Consider the following 19,086-nt stretch of genomic DNA (forward strand, 5'->3'; position numbering starts at 1 on the left):
TCCGCGTCCGACCGCGACATCATTCCCGCAGCCGAGACAGGAAAACCCCACGTCAATATGTCACGTTGGATATTGAGCACGTGAAGGTTTAGGAACAATTTAGGTTCATTGAATCGAATCGGTGAGGCATCTTATCAAATCATATCGAGCCTTGCAGCTTCAGCATTCTTTCCCATCCCATCCCATGAACCCGGTCACTGTGCATGGTGGATTCTGACCCCATCCTCAGCATCATCCATCGAACGCGATCGCCACAGCCAGCAGTTCCAGTCCTACACGAACCCCCTGAATTCGATGCACCGCACAACTCTCCCTTCGCTTCATATATATGCGGTACGCCTATGAATCCTCCTTTTCCATCCATGAGTCGTAGTGTCATCTCCTTCTTCCTCTGTCTGTGGATGGTCATGGTTAGTCCAACACAGAAGGCGTGCCTGGTGATGGGGATCGCCGCCGTGGGGTTGGTTTACGTGGTGGTGATGGTCATCGAAGCAGTGGAGAGCAGCAGAACCGCGCAGCTGCTCCCAGACTACTGCTGCTTCCCCACGCAGCATCTCCTCGCCGTGGACGGCAACGGTGATGGTCTGCACGCAAAAGGCTTCGTGCTTGCAGGTTCAGATGGTGTCTATTTTTGTTAGTTCTTCCGTTCATGCAACAGGTGCCGTAGAATGGACAGAAATGGACTCCCTCTGCCTGCTATCTATCTGGTGAGAGATTGGCTTTAGCTTCGGGATGAGAGGATTACTTAGTGCAGCAAAAATCCATTGACTATGAACGGATGGACTCCAACAAAACAAATATTATGTGTTTATTTGTTTATCTTGATTTCATTCTGTATGAAGTTATTCCAATATTATGCGTGTGTTAATGCAGTCTGAAGACTGACCTATGTGATGCAATTATGTGTCACTATTTTCCCCCCTATATTTCCTCAACCATCAAGGTAGAAATAGAGTGGCAATCGAGAGCAAAATTTTCTCCCTGCAACCAACTTACCTTCTTGTTATCTCATCCCTGATTTCTTTTTGATGAAGCTTGAGAACAATTTGATGGTGCATTTGGCGAGCAGTGTTCTCTAGTAATAATTTGATAGCTCACTGGATGAGATGAGAAATTTGGGAGTAGTGAGATTAGCTCTGGCAAAATCATTCATAGCCTTTTCGATCCAGATCTTCAATGGCAGGCATGCATACAAATCTTAGACATCAGATTGTGAACTGAGATATGCAATTATTTCCTCTTTTATCCCAAACAACATCCTTTGGCTTCAGAATTCTAACATGATTTAGAATATTTCACATGAGACACTGTCAGAGCTGCTCTGATTGCAGCAAATGTGAGTCATGCATGAACCACTCCACTAAGATAGCCCTGAGAGCAAGTTGTTTAAGCCTAGGAATGGCACTTGATCAACATGCAAGTCACTTCAATCATTGGAGAAGCTAACCAAATGCAGGTGGAAGATCTTGCTCCATACCAAAATGTTACAAGATACAGTGAATGTATTGGTGCTTGGAATTCACTTCATCTGACACTCTTACAGATACATACTGAACATTAATCATTGGAGAAACGATTCAAACTTGATTCACATGAGCTGGTGTCATCCCCAGTAACATTACTACTCACATGGCACTGCACATATCCAGTGGCATCCTGATACCAGGAACATTTCTGATGATTCAGTAGATTTGTGCTCACAGTCAACCACCAACAAAATGGACCATATAGCATGATCATTTTCAGACGCTAACCCTTGTGATGTAAACAAATCTGAGCCGACTTTCTTTATTCTGTACAAATTGCGTGCATCATATCGTGGCTCAGGCCTGACTTTACTGGCCATGTTCACACCTCCCTTTGTAGAGCCTTCAGATGAGCAATCTTGGTTTCATTATTCCCTAATCTTCAGCAATAGACACACTGTCGTAGCTTGCAGAAAATTAAATGTCGAATCAAAGGCTTCGGCAAATACAGAGTTTAAAACCCATTCATCTTGGTCGAGCAGTCTTTGTCTTTGATATGTACTCAAAACAATCCCCTCTTGTAATCAAAAGCAGATTCTTGATGGGAAATATGATCATGAAAGTTGTACAAAGTCCTACCAGAAACAACCATAATATACAGGCTTTTGAAACATCAGACATGAAACATGCTTCTGCTGATATCGTGGCCCTTCATTTATTATTACAAGCAAGTTTTCAAGAATGAGCAGATTTAATTAAGTTGATAAATTGCACCTTATCAATTCAGAAAATAAGATTTTGGGAGTGCGTAAGCAGCTATCAGCAAAATCTGCCAGCCTTATTAGCTATGATAAAGGATTCATTGGCAGCTAATAAAATATCAGCAGAATCTGCCTTCCACACTGTATGGTGTATGATCTATTGTTATCGGGTTCCCTAGTATCATATCAGCAACCATTTCTGCAGTGCCCAATGCCTAAAAGAATAATGATGAAAACCCAGTACCAATTAGCATTTTCTTTCGACCATCAGGGTATAAACATTGATATGGAAACCTAACTAACAAGTCAAATGCCATCTTTTAACAGTTGCGCCAAATAACATTAATGTAGCACAGACAGAAAAAAGATAAAAAACTTGAAGCAAAGTAAACCATCATGACATAGAGGAAAAAAGATATGCCAAAATTCACTCCAAAATGTTGAAAAAGACCTGGGGTCCGACACAGAAAACAAGAGCTTCTACTATTCGGCTACACAGTTTCTGAAAGCAGACTGAGCAATGATCATCAAAATTATTAATAAATAAAAAAAATTCAGCATAAGCCACTTGCCAATTTGAATAGTTACTTTAATTACCAGTTACGATATGCCTTAATTACTTTAACTCTCAATTGTTTGACAGTCATGAATCAGAAGCCAGCTTATAGATTTCAAAACATTCAAGTTCTTGAACACTAGCCACTGCAGAGGCATTTCTAACTCTGCACCTGGGGAAAGGCTTCTGGGATATATTTGGATTGCAATTTTTGCCAGATAATTTTATGAGCAAGCACAGGATACATGCCTTTCTATATCTACATTATGTAGAAGAACTGCTGCTTCCAAGCGGTTCTTCAAGACTACTGTTACAGCGAAGGTTCTAGTATTAAGACATGATGAACCCTTCTTTTCAATGTGTTCAATTAAGCGTCTTAAATTTCACACGGTAAGTTAACTCCTTTGGCAGTGATGACCATGTATTTCAGAGACCCAAAACTGAATTGCAAAATGGACAGCAGAAAAATTCAAATAAACAAGATAATATGGATCATAGTATATTATCTTGTGAATAAAAAGGGTAAAAACACTTGTAAAATACTCCTTAACACAAAAATAAATGCCATATGTGGTTTGATGAAAATTACCAGGCAAAGACCACTTCCTTCGTGCCCAGCCGCAAGAAAAACATTTGGTAAACTAGGAACTGGCCCAATGACAGGCTTCCCATCAGGCACTGAAAGAAGTAATTTTTTGTTAATGCTTTTTAGCTACAAGTGCTCTTCAGGAAATAGGCCTTCGAGGCATAATGTCACAAGATGTTACACAAGACCAAGGAAGAAAATTGGACTTACTATAAGGGCGGTGTCCTATTCGTATCTTGTCTATTTTATTATCAAGAGACTTTAGAGCAGGAAAGAACTCCCCGGCCCGATCCCATATCCGTTTAACAATAGATTCATCCATTTCTCTACTGAATCCAACAAATTGGCGACTGCTCCCTGAAATGACCAAGAAAGGGAGTGTAAGCCAGTAATAATCAACATTGATATTGATGGGCAAGCTTAGCCAACTTTATGTGGATGAATACAGCAGTCAAATTCCATCAGCAAGTGCTTTTATAATCTCCATGGAGAAAAGCAACAACTTCAGGAGAATTAACAGAATGGGGCACAAACTCGAACATTAAGGAATCACATTAAAGTAAGATGCTTGCTGTTTAAGGGTTTAGAAGAAGTCAAAGTTGTGACAGCTACCTAGTAGAAGATTCCTCTTGACGTCTAAAGTGGCTGTCATTGATATAGATGACAAATTATCATCATCCTCAACTGCTCCTGGAGTAAAAGACCTGGCGGACGAGGTAAAAACCTGATGATCGATATATCCAACCTCCATCACACCATGGTTTAGTTGTAAGTCGTTGAAATTCTCCAATAAAAGAAGATGGCCCTAATTATGCAAAGGTAAACATTTAGCCACTAGATATCCAAAGAATTAGTTCTAGCAACTAATTAATTTAATCAGAAAAAGATGAGGCAACGTTATGTCCAACTAAATGAAGTTCATCAGTATCAATAAGAAAAATGTAGGTAAGACTCATCATGCATGTTTCATAAGAACTGTCTAATGGACTAATTAAGAGTAGAGCAACAGCGATGAAACTGCAAAGCTACCAAGTCCGAAGCATGACAAGGTTGACAACCCCAACCTCTTGAGTCATAGGTTATGCTGTCTCACATATGTGTCCAATAAATCACTGCAGCAGAGAAGTATTCAATTTAAGATTCCAAATACTGGTCAGACTTCTAATTATTAGCCAGTATCTATTAGTCCCTGGTACATACCAACCGATATTTATGGCTCCAACCAAAAATTGGTAATGGACTATATAGCTCGGTACCAATTGGTATTTTCATTTTCATTGTTTTTTTTCAGTAATATCAGATGATACAAGTCAGTATTCCATCCGGTGTAATGGTAACGTAACTAATTCAACAAGGTGTCAAAACCAGCGTAGTACCAAGATTTTAAACATTGATTTAATCAGTATAAGTCTCAACCCAAGAGATAAGCTTACCTCTCTTAATATACAGAAATACAAATATGAGCAGTTTTTGGTGACTTCTGTTCACCTTCGAGTGATTCAATTGAGTGTCAATGAAGATGTTTGGTCATTGGAATAATTCTATCTAACTCAACCGCTTACTTGTGAATCTGTCTGGTCTTGATTTGAGCACATGTGAATATACACAAGTATTTGAATCCAAGTGTATATTGGAATGTTCTTTGGTGTATTGCTTGAGCACATACTACATGTATAGAAGTATTTGAATCAGAGTGCATTTTAATGTTCTTTTGGTGTATTGCTCATCTCAACCATTTTTGTAGATAACGTGGGCATCCATTTGTACCTCCTTCAATGGCCATTTACCAATTACTTGGGTAATAAGTGGGTACTTGAATCAAGTTTAGCTATAGGAGTGAAAAATGGTTTAGTTAAAACGAAACTACTTTCACCAAATTAATGAATAATAATAATCTCCAAAAACCCAAAATCATATGGCGTGTACATCAGCATCTAATGCATGTCTGGATGGGCCTTTCCTAATGTCTAATTTAACATGATGTCAAGATAATCCTAGGTCAGGTTGACTCTAACATTTGCACAAACGACCACAGAAGCTAAAATTTCAATACCTTTTACATGAAATTTTGATTGAAAAATAAAAATAAGTAACGAAAATATGAAGCAAATAAAAAGTTTTTTTTCTTCAGGATAACCTCACTCTAATTAAATATAAGAAACCAAAAAAAGGGAAGAAAAAAAATTAACTGTTAGATTTGATAAATAATCGAGTGAAACCTTATATGTGTAATTGCAGAAACGATCACGTTCTTCATAAACAATTGAACACTGAATTTCTTTTTCTTTTATTTTTCACTAATTCACTCCATATATAGATATTACACTATAAAACATGTGCACTAAAGGCCGTGAAATTCAGAATCCACTTCTTGACTTCATGCACAACACTTTATCTCCCAAGGTGCCTCCTTGGAGACAATATTGGGCTTCTTGTTGTTATTGCTGAGTTAAACTACAAATGTTAAATTGATCATGAAAAAGATTCCTATTTTCTTGAGCTTTGAGGAAAAATGGATGAGAGGAAGAAGGTTTAGAAGGGGGAGCTCTTTGCAATTCTTCTAATAATGACTTTGTTAATTGAAAAAGGGAAAGCTGGACGAAGCGATGTTTCAACAAACCCAACTGAAAGCAACGGCAAGCACAAGCTCTGGCATGTAATTTTGCTTAGGCCTCACTGAATACTCACCAAATTGCCCAATCAAAACTTATAACCACTGTATGTATTGTACAATTTTCATGTGTATAAGAACAAAATAATAAATGATAAATGGGTTGCGATGGAAGTTTACTTCACATAGCTAGGTTGAGGATTAACAGCTTATAAGTTGTTTGATGCTCATTACACTATCCCTATATTGCATGATATCAAATGAATTGTTCTTTGATACACTAGTAAGAACAGATTGGAGCCAAATTTACTTAAGGTCCATCATTGTGAAGGGCTGTAGGCCGTATCCAAGACTACTTTATGCATCTCATGTATTATATTGGTTACTACCAATAAAGATTCCACAAATACCCAAATGATGATAGTTATGCAGATGTTCATGGCACATATAAGTGAGGGCAACATATGCAAATGAACAAGAACTGAGGCTACTTCAAATTGCATCATAAATAAACTAATATTACCATTATGTGTTAACTCAGTTTTGGTATTGTGACCACATTGTATTGTAGAAAAGGGGGAGAATAAATAATGCACGAGAACAAACACTTCGAAACTCCAATATTACCTTTCTAGGCTTGACAGGTATATTTGGCAAAAGATTTGGTTGCACAATGAGGCTTTGCATTAAGGGCCCAGACCAGGCACCTGCAGCAATCACAACAGCTCTTTTAGCATACAAGCTGTTCTTGGATGTTTGAACACCTTCAACCGTTTGTGTGCATGAAGACCTGCAAGGTTTTAGGATTAAGAAAAGTATACCAGCTCTTGTACAAAGGAATTATATTGTAGAACAATAGTATCTGATCCTTATAAAAGGAAAATGTCCACCTCAGCAAAGAAAGAGCAGGGTCATTATAGAACTCAGCATATCTGCCTTGTGAATTGAACTGCTTATTACCCTAGAAAATAATGCAAAACATCGACAACTAAGGATGAATGACATATTGGAAAAAAAAAAAGCATGAATGACATAGATCATTATCCGATAAAGCACATATGGGATAAAAGTTAGCAACTGAAGATGCATGACTAAATGATAAGAAATAAAAGTAACCTCTTCAATGAATGCAACAGTCTGAGAGGCATCCAACTGGCAGTCATCTGGTACAAGAGCAGCTCCTCCTTCCTTTCCAATTTCCAATGCTGGTTCCTCCAAATGCAAAGAAGATGCAGGCAAGTATTCTGCTTGCAACCCTGCCTGATTTAGGAGCTTGACCCTTTCTTCCAACATGTATGACTCCTCCAAAGTTCTACCAACTAACAAACTTCCTAAAAATTGACACATGGAAAATATTTTCATGTTTCTTATATGAGTTTCTGATGATCAGTTCATTCTAGTTACAAAAATAAAAAAGATGATTATCAACACTACAGTCTGCAACCGAATGTCTGACGAAAATTAAAGTCAAAAGAATGAAATTTAGGTTTTCTTATATGATGCTCAATTGCATAAAGAACTCAGGACAGTAATGTACAGAAAATATGAGTTTAGAACTTACAACCAAGCAAAGAACAGGAAAATAAAACCAGATATTCCCTCCTGTGATTCATTAGACAGCCAATTTTAACAGCTCTATGCCCATACTGATATTTCGCTGACATATGTATGCTTTTCAATCATCTTAATGGCGGATTCCAGTGTGAAAACATGACAAAGGATGTTAGTGTCAATAAATAAATGCTAGATGGTCAGTGGTGTTTTCCTTGTTGGTCTTTTTCTTTCCTTCAGTCATCTTGGTGATGACACATTTTAGATTAGAGCAGGTTCATCAATGTAAAGACAGTTGATGTGTTCTTTTAATTCTAAACATTGTACCTCAACAGAATGATTTTAGCTCAGCTATCAGCACTACATTAAGTTGGAACCTAGACAATTATCTTGATTAACGAGGAAGCCTCCAAAATATTGTTATAGTTGAAGGTTCTGATGTTCCATATAGAGATGCCTCGTCCGTCTAGTATGATCAATTCCATGTCAAGATTTCACAAAAAGTGTAGAGCCCCACCAAGGCCGTCCTACCCATCCACCATCCATCTCCACACACATTGATACATTACAGATGTATGCGTAGAGCGGTAAACAGACAAACATAATTATGTACACCTGAGTTACTCTGATGTATATATTTTTTTTGTAAAATATAGTTTTGTGCCAATGCATGTTTATGAAGCTAGTGGAGTCACATTTAGTGTTGCAAGAAAATGTACCCACTCGAGCCAATGTATCGTCTATCATCATGACTAAACACTTCCTCCCATTGTCTACTTCAATAGCAAGAAGCAACTCTAGCCCCTCACTAATCAATATTGGAAAATTTGCCTACATAATCGGCTTCCATTTATAAAAATGATCCAAATTTTCATTTTTTTCCAAAAAAAGAAGAAACCATATTACTTTAAAAGTCTCTTACAAAAAACTCCAGTTTTTTCGGAGCACAAAATATATCATAGTTTTGGAGGCCAGTACTGTCTCCAGATAGCAGAATTTTTAGAAGATCTAGCCTGATTAGCTAACCAATGGACACTATCATTACCCTCCCACTATACATGAGTGAATTTATAATCAATGAACCTAGTAATACTCCTATAATAATTCAAAACATTCCATGGAGGAGTTTCCTCCTTGTTCAAAATCTTAACCATGAGCTCAGCATCAGATTCAATTATTAGCTTTGAGATCCCCAGATTAACAGCATGCTCAATTCCAGCATGCTCAATTCTAGCTCCTCACTAATCAATATGGGAAAATCTGCATACATAGTCAGCTTCCATTTATAAAAATGTTCCAAATTTTCTTTTTTTTCCAAAAAACGAAAGAAACTATATAACTTTAAAAGTCTCTTACAAAAAAAACTCCATTTTTTTCAGAGTACAAAATAGATCATAGTTTTGGAGGCCAGTACTGTCTCCAGATAGCAGAATTTTTAGAAGATCTAATCTGATTAGCTAACCAATGGACACTATCATTCCCCTCCCACTATACATGAGTGAATTTATAATCAATGAACCGAGTAATACTCCTATAATAATTCAAAACATTCAATGGAGGAGTTTCCACGTTCAAAATCTTAATCACGAGCTCAGCATCAGATTCAATTATTAGCTTTGAGATCCCCAGATTAATAGCATGCTCAATTCCGGCATCAAAATTTCATTTTTAATTATCTGTGTAACAATCCATGTAAACTTGCAGATTTGAAACTCAGGTAAAGCAAGAATTATACTTTGAATGTGATCGGTATAACGGCTCAACAACACCTACATTTTTTCACCCTAACACAAATAACCATAATCCAAAGATTGCATCACAAAAATCAGCACAAGATACAAAATTTAAGAGCGAGATACCTGTCTTCTTCCAGCCCAGTACTTCTGCTGGGTCTTTACCCTGGTCTCGTATACTCTCTGCCAACTCCTCCCACAACTGCTTGCTTCTCGCAGCCAGCTCCCAAGTCTCACTACCCGGCGTCTTGTGCGCCATCCAAATGTACCCCTGCCCTGACGCCACCACAAACAAACAAATCAAGCACATTTGCCATCCATGAATACATCGACATAAGTATCGTCCAAAAAAAGTACAGCATACTCACCGGCTCCGGTGGCACCGGAACAGGGGACGGCGGCATCGACCACGGCGACAGAGAGGTCGGAGGAGAGCAGGAGCTGGCGTGCGACGGCCAGCCCGATGATCCCGGCGCCGACGACAACAACGTCGTGCTCGGACCTTGGATTCGCGACGGCGGCGACGGGTCGGTGCCGCCCGGCTCTAAGGCGGGGGCGATTTCGCCACTGATCGAAGGGGACGCGGGAGACTGTGAAGGATCCGCGGGGGGAGGAGGAGGAGAAGGTTCGGATGTTCAAGTTAGGGTTCGGGAACGGGCGGGCGACGGATTCCATACTGGCCTCGATCCTGTTTCGTGAGGGAATCGCGACGGGGGGGAAGTGGGCTGACCGAAGTTTATAGAATCGGCAGAAGGGTGAGGATCCGCTGCAATGCCACTTTTAGTTGGACGCCTCTGGTGTGCACATCTCCACGGTTCAGCGATCATCGTTGGATCCGAACAATAATCGGAGAGGATCCCCTCCTGAAGGAGCAACCACGAGTTGCAACACCTGGGGACGACGACGGGGTTTGATGATGATGATGATGATCTGTCTTGTCACTTAAGATTGCATCTATATATGGCCTCCGTATACGGGGTGACAGAACCGGATAGAAATCAAAGCATTGACTGACCAAACAATCCACTAATCTGATTGGTTTTATGTCCAAGAGATTGGGAAGAACCGCTGATAAACTTTACAGGGCGATTTTTCGAACGATGCCTCACATTTTCACATTTTCCTAGCATCACCCTCTTATTTTCCTAATGTCGTCGAATCTATTCTTGATAAGAACACCAGTCACATGCCCCTTTTTCTATTTTTAGTAATATTGATATTTTAAGAAAAAACAATTTTCAATAAGGTCTATAATTTTAACTTATTTTATATATCTTAAATTTTTTTTAATTAAACATGCAATCTGACCCAATGATCAAAAAAAGGTTGTTTTGGATCGACCAATGATCCAGAATTACAAGCTTGGAAGATTTAACCCAAACAAATAATGCAAGTAGTAAAATTTTCCCCACAGGGGGAATCTGCATCACCATACAAAATAATACACAAATCTAAAAACCCACAGAGTAATTGCTGAAACCATATTTAAAATTAGATTGTACTACAAAATAAAAGTAAAACTGTGTATCTAAACACTCAAGAATGTATATACAGATATATACAGAAATCACCTGATAACTAAGATGTCTCTACTGTTCATACGCAACTTATTTCTCTCCCTACTCCCCAATACTTCATGCTTTGGGACCTCAGGTTGAATATATAGCCTTTTCGGTTCCACATCATGTACAATTTTCCACATTACAACAGGGGCTGTTTATTGTGCACACAAAAGACGGTGATGCACAAAATGATCCGAAGAATTTGTTTTATTTTTAGTATGTGATCAAAGAACTGGCATCATGACGAGTGCAAAGCAGGGCCAGAAAGATATGATAGTGATGTAATGAGGGATCCATATCTAGCTGGGATCATCTGCTTCAGTTGCTTTGCTACTTTTCATTTTCCCAGGCATGTTGCCAGGACTGCTGGAACAACAACTTTTGCTGCTGGTCTGAGGGTCCGAACAATCTACATCCATCAGCCCTCTTTCTAGCGCTTGAACAAGGTTCTCAAAGTAGTTATGAGTCACACTGTTTGGTGCACAAACACAAAATGAAGGTATACAGTTCAAGTTTGCTGCTAACTGAGTAACAGAATAAAAAAAAAACCAGTTACAGATGCAGTTTTATTAAAAGCAACAATATATTAGTAGAAAAGCTTTGAAATGCCATGCTTCGATTTCATGACATTTATAGCTTAAAATCAGGAATTAGATTGACTGGCAAACACATCAATATTTCTTACTGTTTCTCTCTGAACGTCAGTTAAAATCAAACTTGAGGATCTTTCTACCCATGTTACAGACAAACAGAAATTTACATTTGGCATTCTATTACTAACAAAGACAATTTAACTCGAAAGCATCTACTATTTGCATTCTATCACGTAAGGCTAACAACTAAAAACAGTATAGATTATTGAGCCATAAACCTGAGTTAATACAATTCACATGTTGCACATTGGGCATCAAGTAAAATTAATATCTAAGAACAAATGCATGCAGAAGAAACCTTTAAAAGCAAGCATCACAAATGATGATAAGAGCAAACGCCAGACGATAAGGGCCTTAAAAATAAATACAGGAGCTTAGTCATAAAAGAAATAGCTTCTTGCAATATTTTGACAAAGAATCATACGAAGCTAAACAAGGTAACTTGTTTTTTTTTTTAAATTAACCTAAAAAGAAACCAAGAAACCATTAGGTCAAAGCATAAGATTCAAACAATCATAGATTGGCTACAATACAAGGTGAACATACATACCTAGTTAGTCTTGTAAGTTTCACACGGAAATTATCAAATCCTTTCATAGGGGTATCTGCATCAAGAAATTCTTGGAGTTCCTTCTCTGCACATTGATGAAGCCGTTCTAAGCCAAATTCAGCTTCACCTGCACAAGACTACCATCATGGTAACTCTATGTGAAAGAATAAGCTTATCAGTTGATGCAATTAAAAAGAGAAGTTTATAAACCTTGAAGATACTCAAAAAATTGCCTCTTAGTATTGTCATGCTCGGGCAGGTAATACCCATATGCATATGTCCATTTCAGCACTCGCCTGCACTCCACTATCTACAAAATGGAGTGAAAAAAAAAAAGTCCCAAGATAACAGAACAGAATTACAAGGAACTCAAAGTATCAAAGGATAATTCCATATCTTTTATCTTACCTGTAACCAGGCATCAATTATGAACTTGAGCTGGGCCTCTGACTGGCCTTGTCTAATACTCAGTTTCTCAAGCTGTGCATACCAAAAATCACAAGCATTTACAATTGGAGAACTAAGAAAAATTAAATTATAAACTAACAAGACCAATAAATCGGAATTACTATATTACAGCCAGTATTCACATTTGAAGGAAAACCAGTGATCATAGAGTTCACTGTTATATTATCGACCATGAACTAAAGGAAGTTCAATTCTGATGTCACTCTTTCATATAAGATTTTCCATTAACAATCATATAATCTGTGCTCTTTAAAAAAATTGATGTGTTAGTAGATCATATCATCTTGTGTACTACAATGAGCAATGAAGAACCTATTTCTTGAGTGCATGCTAACATGTGAAAAAAATTTTATTTTCATATTGCACCCCATTGTTGGATACTTTGGCTATGATTTCATAGCACTAGTTTATCTGCACCAGCGCATATTTCTTCACCTTAAGGAAACAATGATGAGGTAGAATTTCAGGGATCAGCTTGACCAAAAGAAAAGGTAACATCAATAATGAACACAGTTTTTTATGGATTTCTTTTGAAGCCAGATGGAAACCAAAGCTTAATGACATCAATTGTGCCTCTACCCATGATTCAAGATTCGTATTGTGCCACCAGGCTTACATTATTGAAACTTAACATTCTGACAAAAGAATGGTACACCTACAAGGCTACAACAGTATCACATCAGCATAGATATGAAACACGATTATCAGGCCCTGTATCTGTATTCCTCTTGTTCATGTCTTTGTTCTTTCCAGAAAAGGACAAGAAAAATTGCATTGTTGGCCAAAAAATGGCTTCTTCAGACTTCAATTACTAAAGAAGAAACTCATTGTTTCTGCACAAAGAACTAATTCACTGTTCTTTATTCCCCTTTGCTCATTCACTATCAACTGCTAAACTTTGTAGATTAAATGTATACTGGGTAATGAATATCTATAATGCTTCGATGAGATTAACCTTTCTAGATTGTGGCTTATAGGCATTACCAAGACATGAGACTGACGATGATAAATAATCTCCAATTTGTTTCAGAAGAGTATTCTATTAAATTTCATGTGTCAGATTTGGCAAGAAGAAAAGAATATACACAGTTATATGATGATAAATTATTACTTCTATATCCTGTAGAATGGAAAACAATGAAACATAATATATATATATATATCTTTTCAAGAAACTGTTGAGGCAGTTGGCCAACTCAACATATATATCTAATAGATTGATACGAATATGGCAAGGATATTTTGAGGTGCATATATAACCCAACTGATAAAATTGCTTCACTGCAAAACAACACAGTAAAAATCTAAATCGTAAGATTTAGAAAGGTTAGGTTTCATATGTATGTTTTCTAGAAAGACTTACATCTGAAAAACATATGTAAGATTTTCTAGAAATTGGTCTAGACCCTTGAGATCACAACGAGTAAAGTGGTGTACAGTTCAACAGAAACCAGTTCTAGGACAACACAAAAATGAATTTCTGGAAAAAAAAATATTTTCCTAAAGATGGATGGACAATTTTGATTTCATCCTGATTAAAAGCTTTTTTTCAAACACAATCTCCATAAATCCTAAATCAGATAACTAATTTGAAATTTTGGCATCTTAGATTATAGCATAACCTTAATCCTAGCATGTCCTAAACCACAAATACTCTTTTAAGGATAAAAATGATGTCCAAAAGAAAGTACAAAGCACAAAAATATGATAGACATGTAGTGAGTAATAAATCATGAAGACATGCTTATTATTATATAATTTTTGTGGAACTGTAAGTGATCTTGACATGCACTACTGGTAATGAAGGATGAGGAATAGTTCCACAGTATTAAAATCCTTTTAAGAAATACGCACAAAGATGTATCAGCTTTTGCATTTACATGGCCATTCTACAAAAGATGTTATTTCCTAAACAATTACTGATCTTATATCCACAATTATGTTCTCAATGAAGGTAAATCATTTTTTGTACTGGGAAATGAGAAACCAATGGTGCGATGACGCTTACCTTGTTAGTTTGCATAATGTGAAGATCTTCAAGTGCCTTCTTTCTTGACTGCAGATAAAATATAATATGCAATCAGAAAGAAAGAAATTTATAGAACAATACGGAACCAGGACTAAATAACTTAGATACAGGTTAGTGTAGAGAGGTGCTATGGGAGGGAGAGAGTGAGATGTTGATTCAATGAAAAAGAGTCCAACATTGTTGCTATGTTCACTGGTCACAACCTCTACATACCCACTCATTGAATAGTATAATCATACACACATTCATATGAAGAAACAAGAATAATGGTCACAAATTAAACATACTGATTCATTGGTCACCCAGCGTTCATAATAATGAGTGTATCTCTCAAGAGAAAGTTTCGCCCTCTTTCTCCTCTTTTCAGATTCATCATACTGAAGTCAGATTGGATGTGAAAATGATAGTCAAGGATTCTCCAAACAGACTTACACAATAAATGTTGAGTTGCATATACAAACAACAATTATGAAACAAAATTAGATGATAATAATAGATAACCAACCATCCCATCACGCCTTGCTGTTTCATAGCCATTACAAGAATAGAAACCACCAGTTATAGCCCCATGCTCTGACCATGCACCAAGGCATAACCTAAGAGCGCAATATGATGCACATCAGACTGGATCATTGAAAGATAATAATGTTGGAGCAAGAGCAAAATCAAAGTAGTCAAGATGCTGGAGCAAAAAGTTCTACCAGCAAAATTCAAATTTACAAGGGGCTCTACATGTCATATGCATACAGCCCTGGTTTTTCTCAATTGGCCTCTTGCACTTTGGACAGGGCTTGGAATTAACCAGTATCCTGAAAAAAGAAACCCACATCATAATGTATCGACATGGGGTACAGTGTCACGAAGTGAAATTTCATCAAGATCAGGATATCAAATAATATAGAATATTAAAAACTGCTAAAAATAGGTATTTGCTAGACATAAGCGATAATGAGATACAATGGACCTTAAACATTTTGGACAGCAAAAGATTGTTTACTGAATCATTAAATATAAATAATATCAAAATATACAGAAGAATTCTTTGAGGGGAAAACATGGTTTTTTCTACTAACTTTACCACAACAATAAAAATAGAATGAGAACCAGATGAACTAACTGAAGCAATTTTGTCATGTAAAGTAGAACATCAGTCATGAAGAAATCTGCAGCAGTTCATCATTCAAAAGGACAAGCGATACAATAAACAACAAAAAAAGCAAACATATGAATTTGAAGTAAGACTGCATACATTGGCCTGACTCCGCATTGATGGGAGCGTCATGCATTGAGTATATCCTTTTTTATAAAGAAGCAAAAGAAAATTGAATCTTACCACTCTAACCTAAATAAACAATAGTTATATGTAAATAAGTCATTATACACAACCCACTAAAATCCTGTACAAAAAAATTTGTAAACCATATATGTTATATATCTTGAAGACTCATCTCTTCCTGGATACATTTCCCATACACCAGAAGAAACAAAGGATGATATTTGCTAAATGTTTACAGATTTTTTATGTTGTAATTGACATGAATCCATTAAGCAATACCAATTAAGTTGCATATACTGACAATCTCTGCTTGTTCTTGATGAAATAATTACAACTGCTTTTTTCTCTTACAATCAAAGCCTTCCTGCCAATCTAAAGTTTCAAACATTACTAGGTTGGGCATAGAATATAACACATATGACTTCTGATGATGTAGTCCTCACTCATGTTTCAGATCCCTCTGGTAACGGTTTCTTCTCAGGTATGCATAAAAGAGTGTCAGACCCATAATAAAATCATATAAAATAGACATGACATATTAAAACAAAACTAATTTATCAAGATACTAATCCATAAATCTAATCATCGAAAGACATTCTTGAAAGAAAAAAGAAACAAAGTTGGTAGTAGTTCCAGCTAATCAGGATTTGATTTCAATGTCAAAATCAAACAAAGATAACAAAACTTTCACATGTTTGTGTGTCTAAAAAAATATTATGACACAATCATATCTTAAAGATGCAGCATTCAAGTACAGCATTTCCTTCCAAAAAAATATAGTTCAACAAGGTAAATAAGACTCAAATTTGATACAAAATGATAGACAATATATATTTGGCTGTTTTGCAAGAAAGAAGGCAACTTTGCAATAGTTTTGAAATTTTGATCAGCTCTAGATATTTGTAAATATGCCAATATATGCTAAAACATGTATTTACATAAATGGACAAAAGCAAAGAAAGACAAATACACCAATGAATTTAGCAGGATCTTAAACGTAGTGGATTGTGTAAAACAAGGGCCCAAAACATTAGCAACTTTCAACAACCTACCAATTTGTATTCTCCGACTCTGCATTGTTTTTTATAATCCACTTGGCCACCGTACCACAGTCCACTGGACGGTGAACTTCCTCAATGCACTGCATACCATACAGAGGTCTCAGATAAAGGTGAAAGAAAAGAAACATAATAAAAGTAATAGACGAACAACAGACACATCCTTGGGAGATACTCACATTCCAACAAAAGCTATGGGAACAATAGCAACAAACATCGTAGCTAATACTGTTGATATCAAAGTCTACCGCAAACTCACATCCAGGAGAAGGGCACCACTTTATCTATAAACAATAATAAAACGAGGAGGAAGATCCAATTATTAAAGATGGCAAAACCTTGTATCCTTCCAGCAAAATCAGTATGCATGGATGAGGAAGATGTCAAAGATCAATTACAAAAACTGCTACATCTACAAATCTCATGTGCTTCCAGGAAAATTAATAAACATGGATCATGAACATTCCAAAATGCATACTATCTGCCAATAGATATAAACTAGTTTGCTGTATTACAAATGAAATCTTTCTTCCTAGAAACTTGATATATCTCAAGGAAGAAAGTTAACATGAATATGGAACGATGGGACTATGGAGTCAGTAACTGTTTTTCCATGTACTTTCCATGAAAAATATCTAAGAAATTAAAATGACCCTACAGCACAAACGAAACCAATCATGTTGCATCTGACACTTGTGAAATACAAAAAAGAAACTACAGTTTTAGCTTTCTCAAGAAGAATGCCTAGGAATTCAGGATGTAATTGCCAATAGCAATTTTTTGCATCAACGTTGCTATCAAGGATTCTTATACTAGTCATAAACAATTCAAGGAATATAGATGCACCTTTTTACTGTCCTCAACATATGAACGAAGAAGATGACGTGCATACTTTTCTTTCTCTTCAAATCCAGCAAGTCTATCAATCATGTCCCAGTCAACAGCAGCATTGCAAGATGGGTCAGGACAACGCAGCATCAAGCATCCAGGGCCCTCATTTATTGATGTGGAAATGTAACCTAGGGACAAATACTACAGGATCAGACTTCTAAGAATGGTTGTTTAATTAAGCAACCAGTAGAAGAATGATTTGACCAAGTACATTCATCTAGATGTTGAGAGCCAGGAAGGGCTACTGGGTCCAAATAAAGAGGATGAATATCACGGGAAAAAGAAACTGCAATAAAATTAAAATATTGTCTGCTTGTGATGCAGTAACAAAGATATGCTTTAACAAAGGACCAAAACTTAGATGCCACTTTAGAATTGCCTAGTGACCAGTAAATTAACTAATGAAGTATCCAGATGAACATAATAGTTCACCTAAATGCCACAAAACACTTAATATACTAACATTATATAATATAAGTACATCCCTTCCCGTGTTGTGTCCTTAGTCAGTTTAATCTTCAAATTAGAGATCAAATGTTAACTTAACAAAGTTATCTCTAATATGTTTCAATTCTGCCTCACTAGAGCCTGACACATTCTCATATCTTCAGTTACTCTTCTCACCTCTTTTATCTTAAATTCTTTATAAAACTTCTAAAACTTTGCACCCTGTTCAGATGATTTAGATTAAACAGAAAAGGCATATAGTTGATTTTCTTACACCAAAATATATGCAACTAAAATCAGTACCTAAGTCAACTTTAGAAACTTCAAAATACATATTGGATTATAAATTTGTTAACACAGATATATATGATATCACAAGGCATGTACGCTATACATAAAGGAGGTCATTATTTGATTACTTGCCCATTGATAAGTTTTCGATGTAAATATACAATAAGACTCGAGGAAACTGAGCTAACTATTTCTCCTATTATTAAATGCAAAATTCTTGTAGTATCAAATAGAAAGAAAATATCCTGCAATGTATGTTCAGCATAAGCTGTATGGATCTGGCAGTTGAAGCACTTGCATTATAGAGCAGTGACTCAAAATAAGGTAAGAGAAAATAAAAACATGTCACTGCCAACCCATTGAGAAAACTGATCCACTGTCTTGGTAAGTATGAACTACTAGCCCAAAATGATTGGTCCTATGTTAATTGCAGTACACCATCAGGTGTCATAAACTAACTCCCCTCTCACCCAAAACGTGGGACTGAACTGGGGTGTCACAATCTCCCTTGAGGCCTGACTTTCTAGTCAAGACCTAAAGATAGACTAGAAATATCTAGTAGAATGCCCAACCCAATGATGACTTCACTGTCATGTT

At 36.7% G+C, this 19,086-nt stretch overlaps 2 protein-coding genes across 4 annotated transcripts in view; both read right to left on the bottom strand.

The window, feature by feature from the left end:
• Positions 1 to 1,205: 1,205 nt before the first annotated feature.
• LOC135676617 (uncharacterized) lies at positions 1,206 to 10,188 on the bottom strand. The gene is made up of 9 exons (XM_065187988.1): positions 9,633 to 10,188; positions 9,391 to 9,540; positions 7,097 to 7,311; positions 6,871 to 6,941; positions 6,608 to 6,770; positions 3,982 to 4,174; positions 3,580 to 3,726; positions 3,373 to 3,461; positions 1,206 to 2,442 (listed from the first exon to the last, which is right to left on the bottom strand). The coding sequence occupies exons 1-9, from the start codon at positions 9,937 to 9,939 to the stop codon at positions 2,347 to 2,349; spliced, it is 1,431 nt and encodes a 476-aa protein (XP_065044060.1). The 5' UTR covers positions 9,940 to 10,188; the 3' UTR covers positions 1,206 to 2,346.
• A 528-nt stretch (positions 10,189 to 10,716) lies between these two features.
• The window catches only part of LOC135676616 (probable E3 ubiquitin-protein ligase ARI7), a 39,811-nt gene continuing 31,441 nt past the window's right edge, over positions 10,717 to 19,086 (bottom strand). The window contains exons 5-15 of one of the 3 annotated variants that reach the window (XM_065187984.1): positions 17,707 to 17,879; positions 17,040 to 17,144; positions 16,855 to 16,943; positions 15,228 to 15,335; positions 15,032 to 15,122; positions 14,814 to 14,903; positions 14,506 to 14,553; positions 12,438 to 12,509; positions 12,240 to 12,339; positions 12,030 to 12,156; positions 10,717 to 11,297 (exon numbers count right to left, since the gene is read on the bottom strand). In XM_065187984.1, coding sequence (XP_065044056.1) covers positions 11,126 to 11,297; positions 12,030 to 12,156; positions 12,240 to 12,339; positions 12,438 to 12,509; positions 14,506 to 14,553; positions 14,814 to 14,903; positions 15,032 to 15,122; positions 15,228 to 15,335; positions 16,855 to 16,943; positions 17,040 to 17,144; positions 17,707 to 17,879 — 1,175 coding nt within the window. In that variant the 3' untranslated portion in view covers positions 10,717 to 11,125. Of the gene's footprint in view, positions 11,298 to 11,331; positions 11,351 to 12,029; positions 12,157 to 12,239; positions 12,340 to 12,437; positions 12,510 to 14,505; positions 14,554 to 14,813; positions 14,904 to 15,031; positions 15,123 to 15,227; positions 15,336 to 16,854; positions 16,944 to 17,039; positions 17,145 to 17,706; positions 17,880 to 19,086 lie in introns of those variants that run through there. The other 2 variants (XM_065187987.1, XM_065187985.1) reach the window with 2 other exon arrangements.

This window comes from Musa acuminata, chromosome BXJ1-6 (assembly GCF_036884655.1).
Source record: "Musa acuminata AAA Group cultivar baxijiao chromosome BXJ1-6, Cavendish_Baxijiao_AAA, whole genome shotgun sequence".
Taxonomy (NCBI): domain Eukaryota; kingdom Viridiplantae; phylum Streptophyta; class Magnoliopsida; order Zingiberales; family Musaceae; genus Musa; species Musa acuminata.

Bases quoted from the DNA above. Each gene is read 5' to 3' on its own strand.
- LOC135676617 (XM_065187988.1), bottom strand. From the start codon at position 9,939: ATGGAATCCGTCGCCCGCCCGTTCCCGAACCCTAACTTGAACATCCGA. The intron at 4,175-6,607 runs GTAATATTGGAG...TTGCATAATTAG, and splicing joins TACCTGTCAAGCCTAGAAAG to GGCCATCTTCTTTTATTGGA. The intron at 3,462-3,579 runs GTAAGTCCAATT...TACTTCTTTCAG, and splicing joins AATAGGACACCGCCCTTATA to TGCCTGATGGGAAGCCTGTC.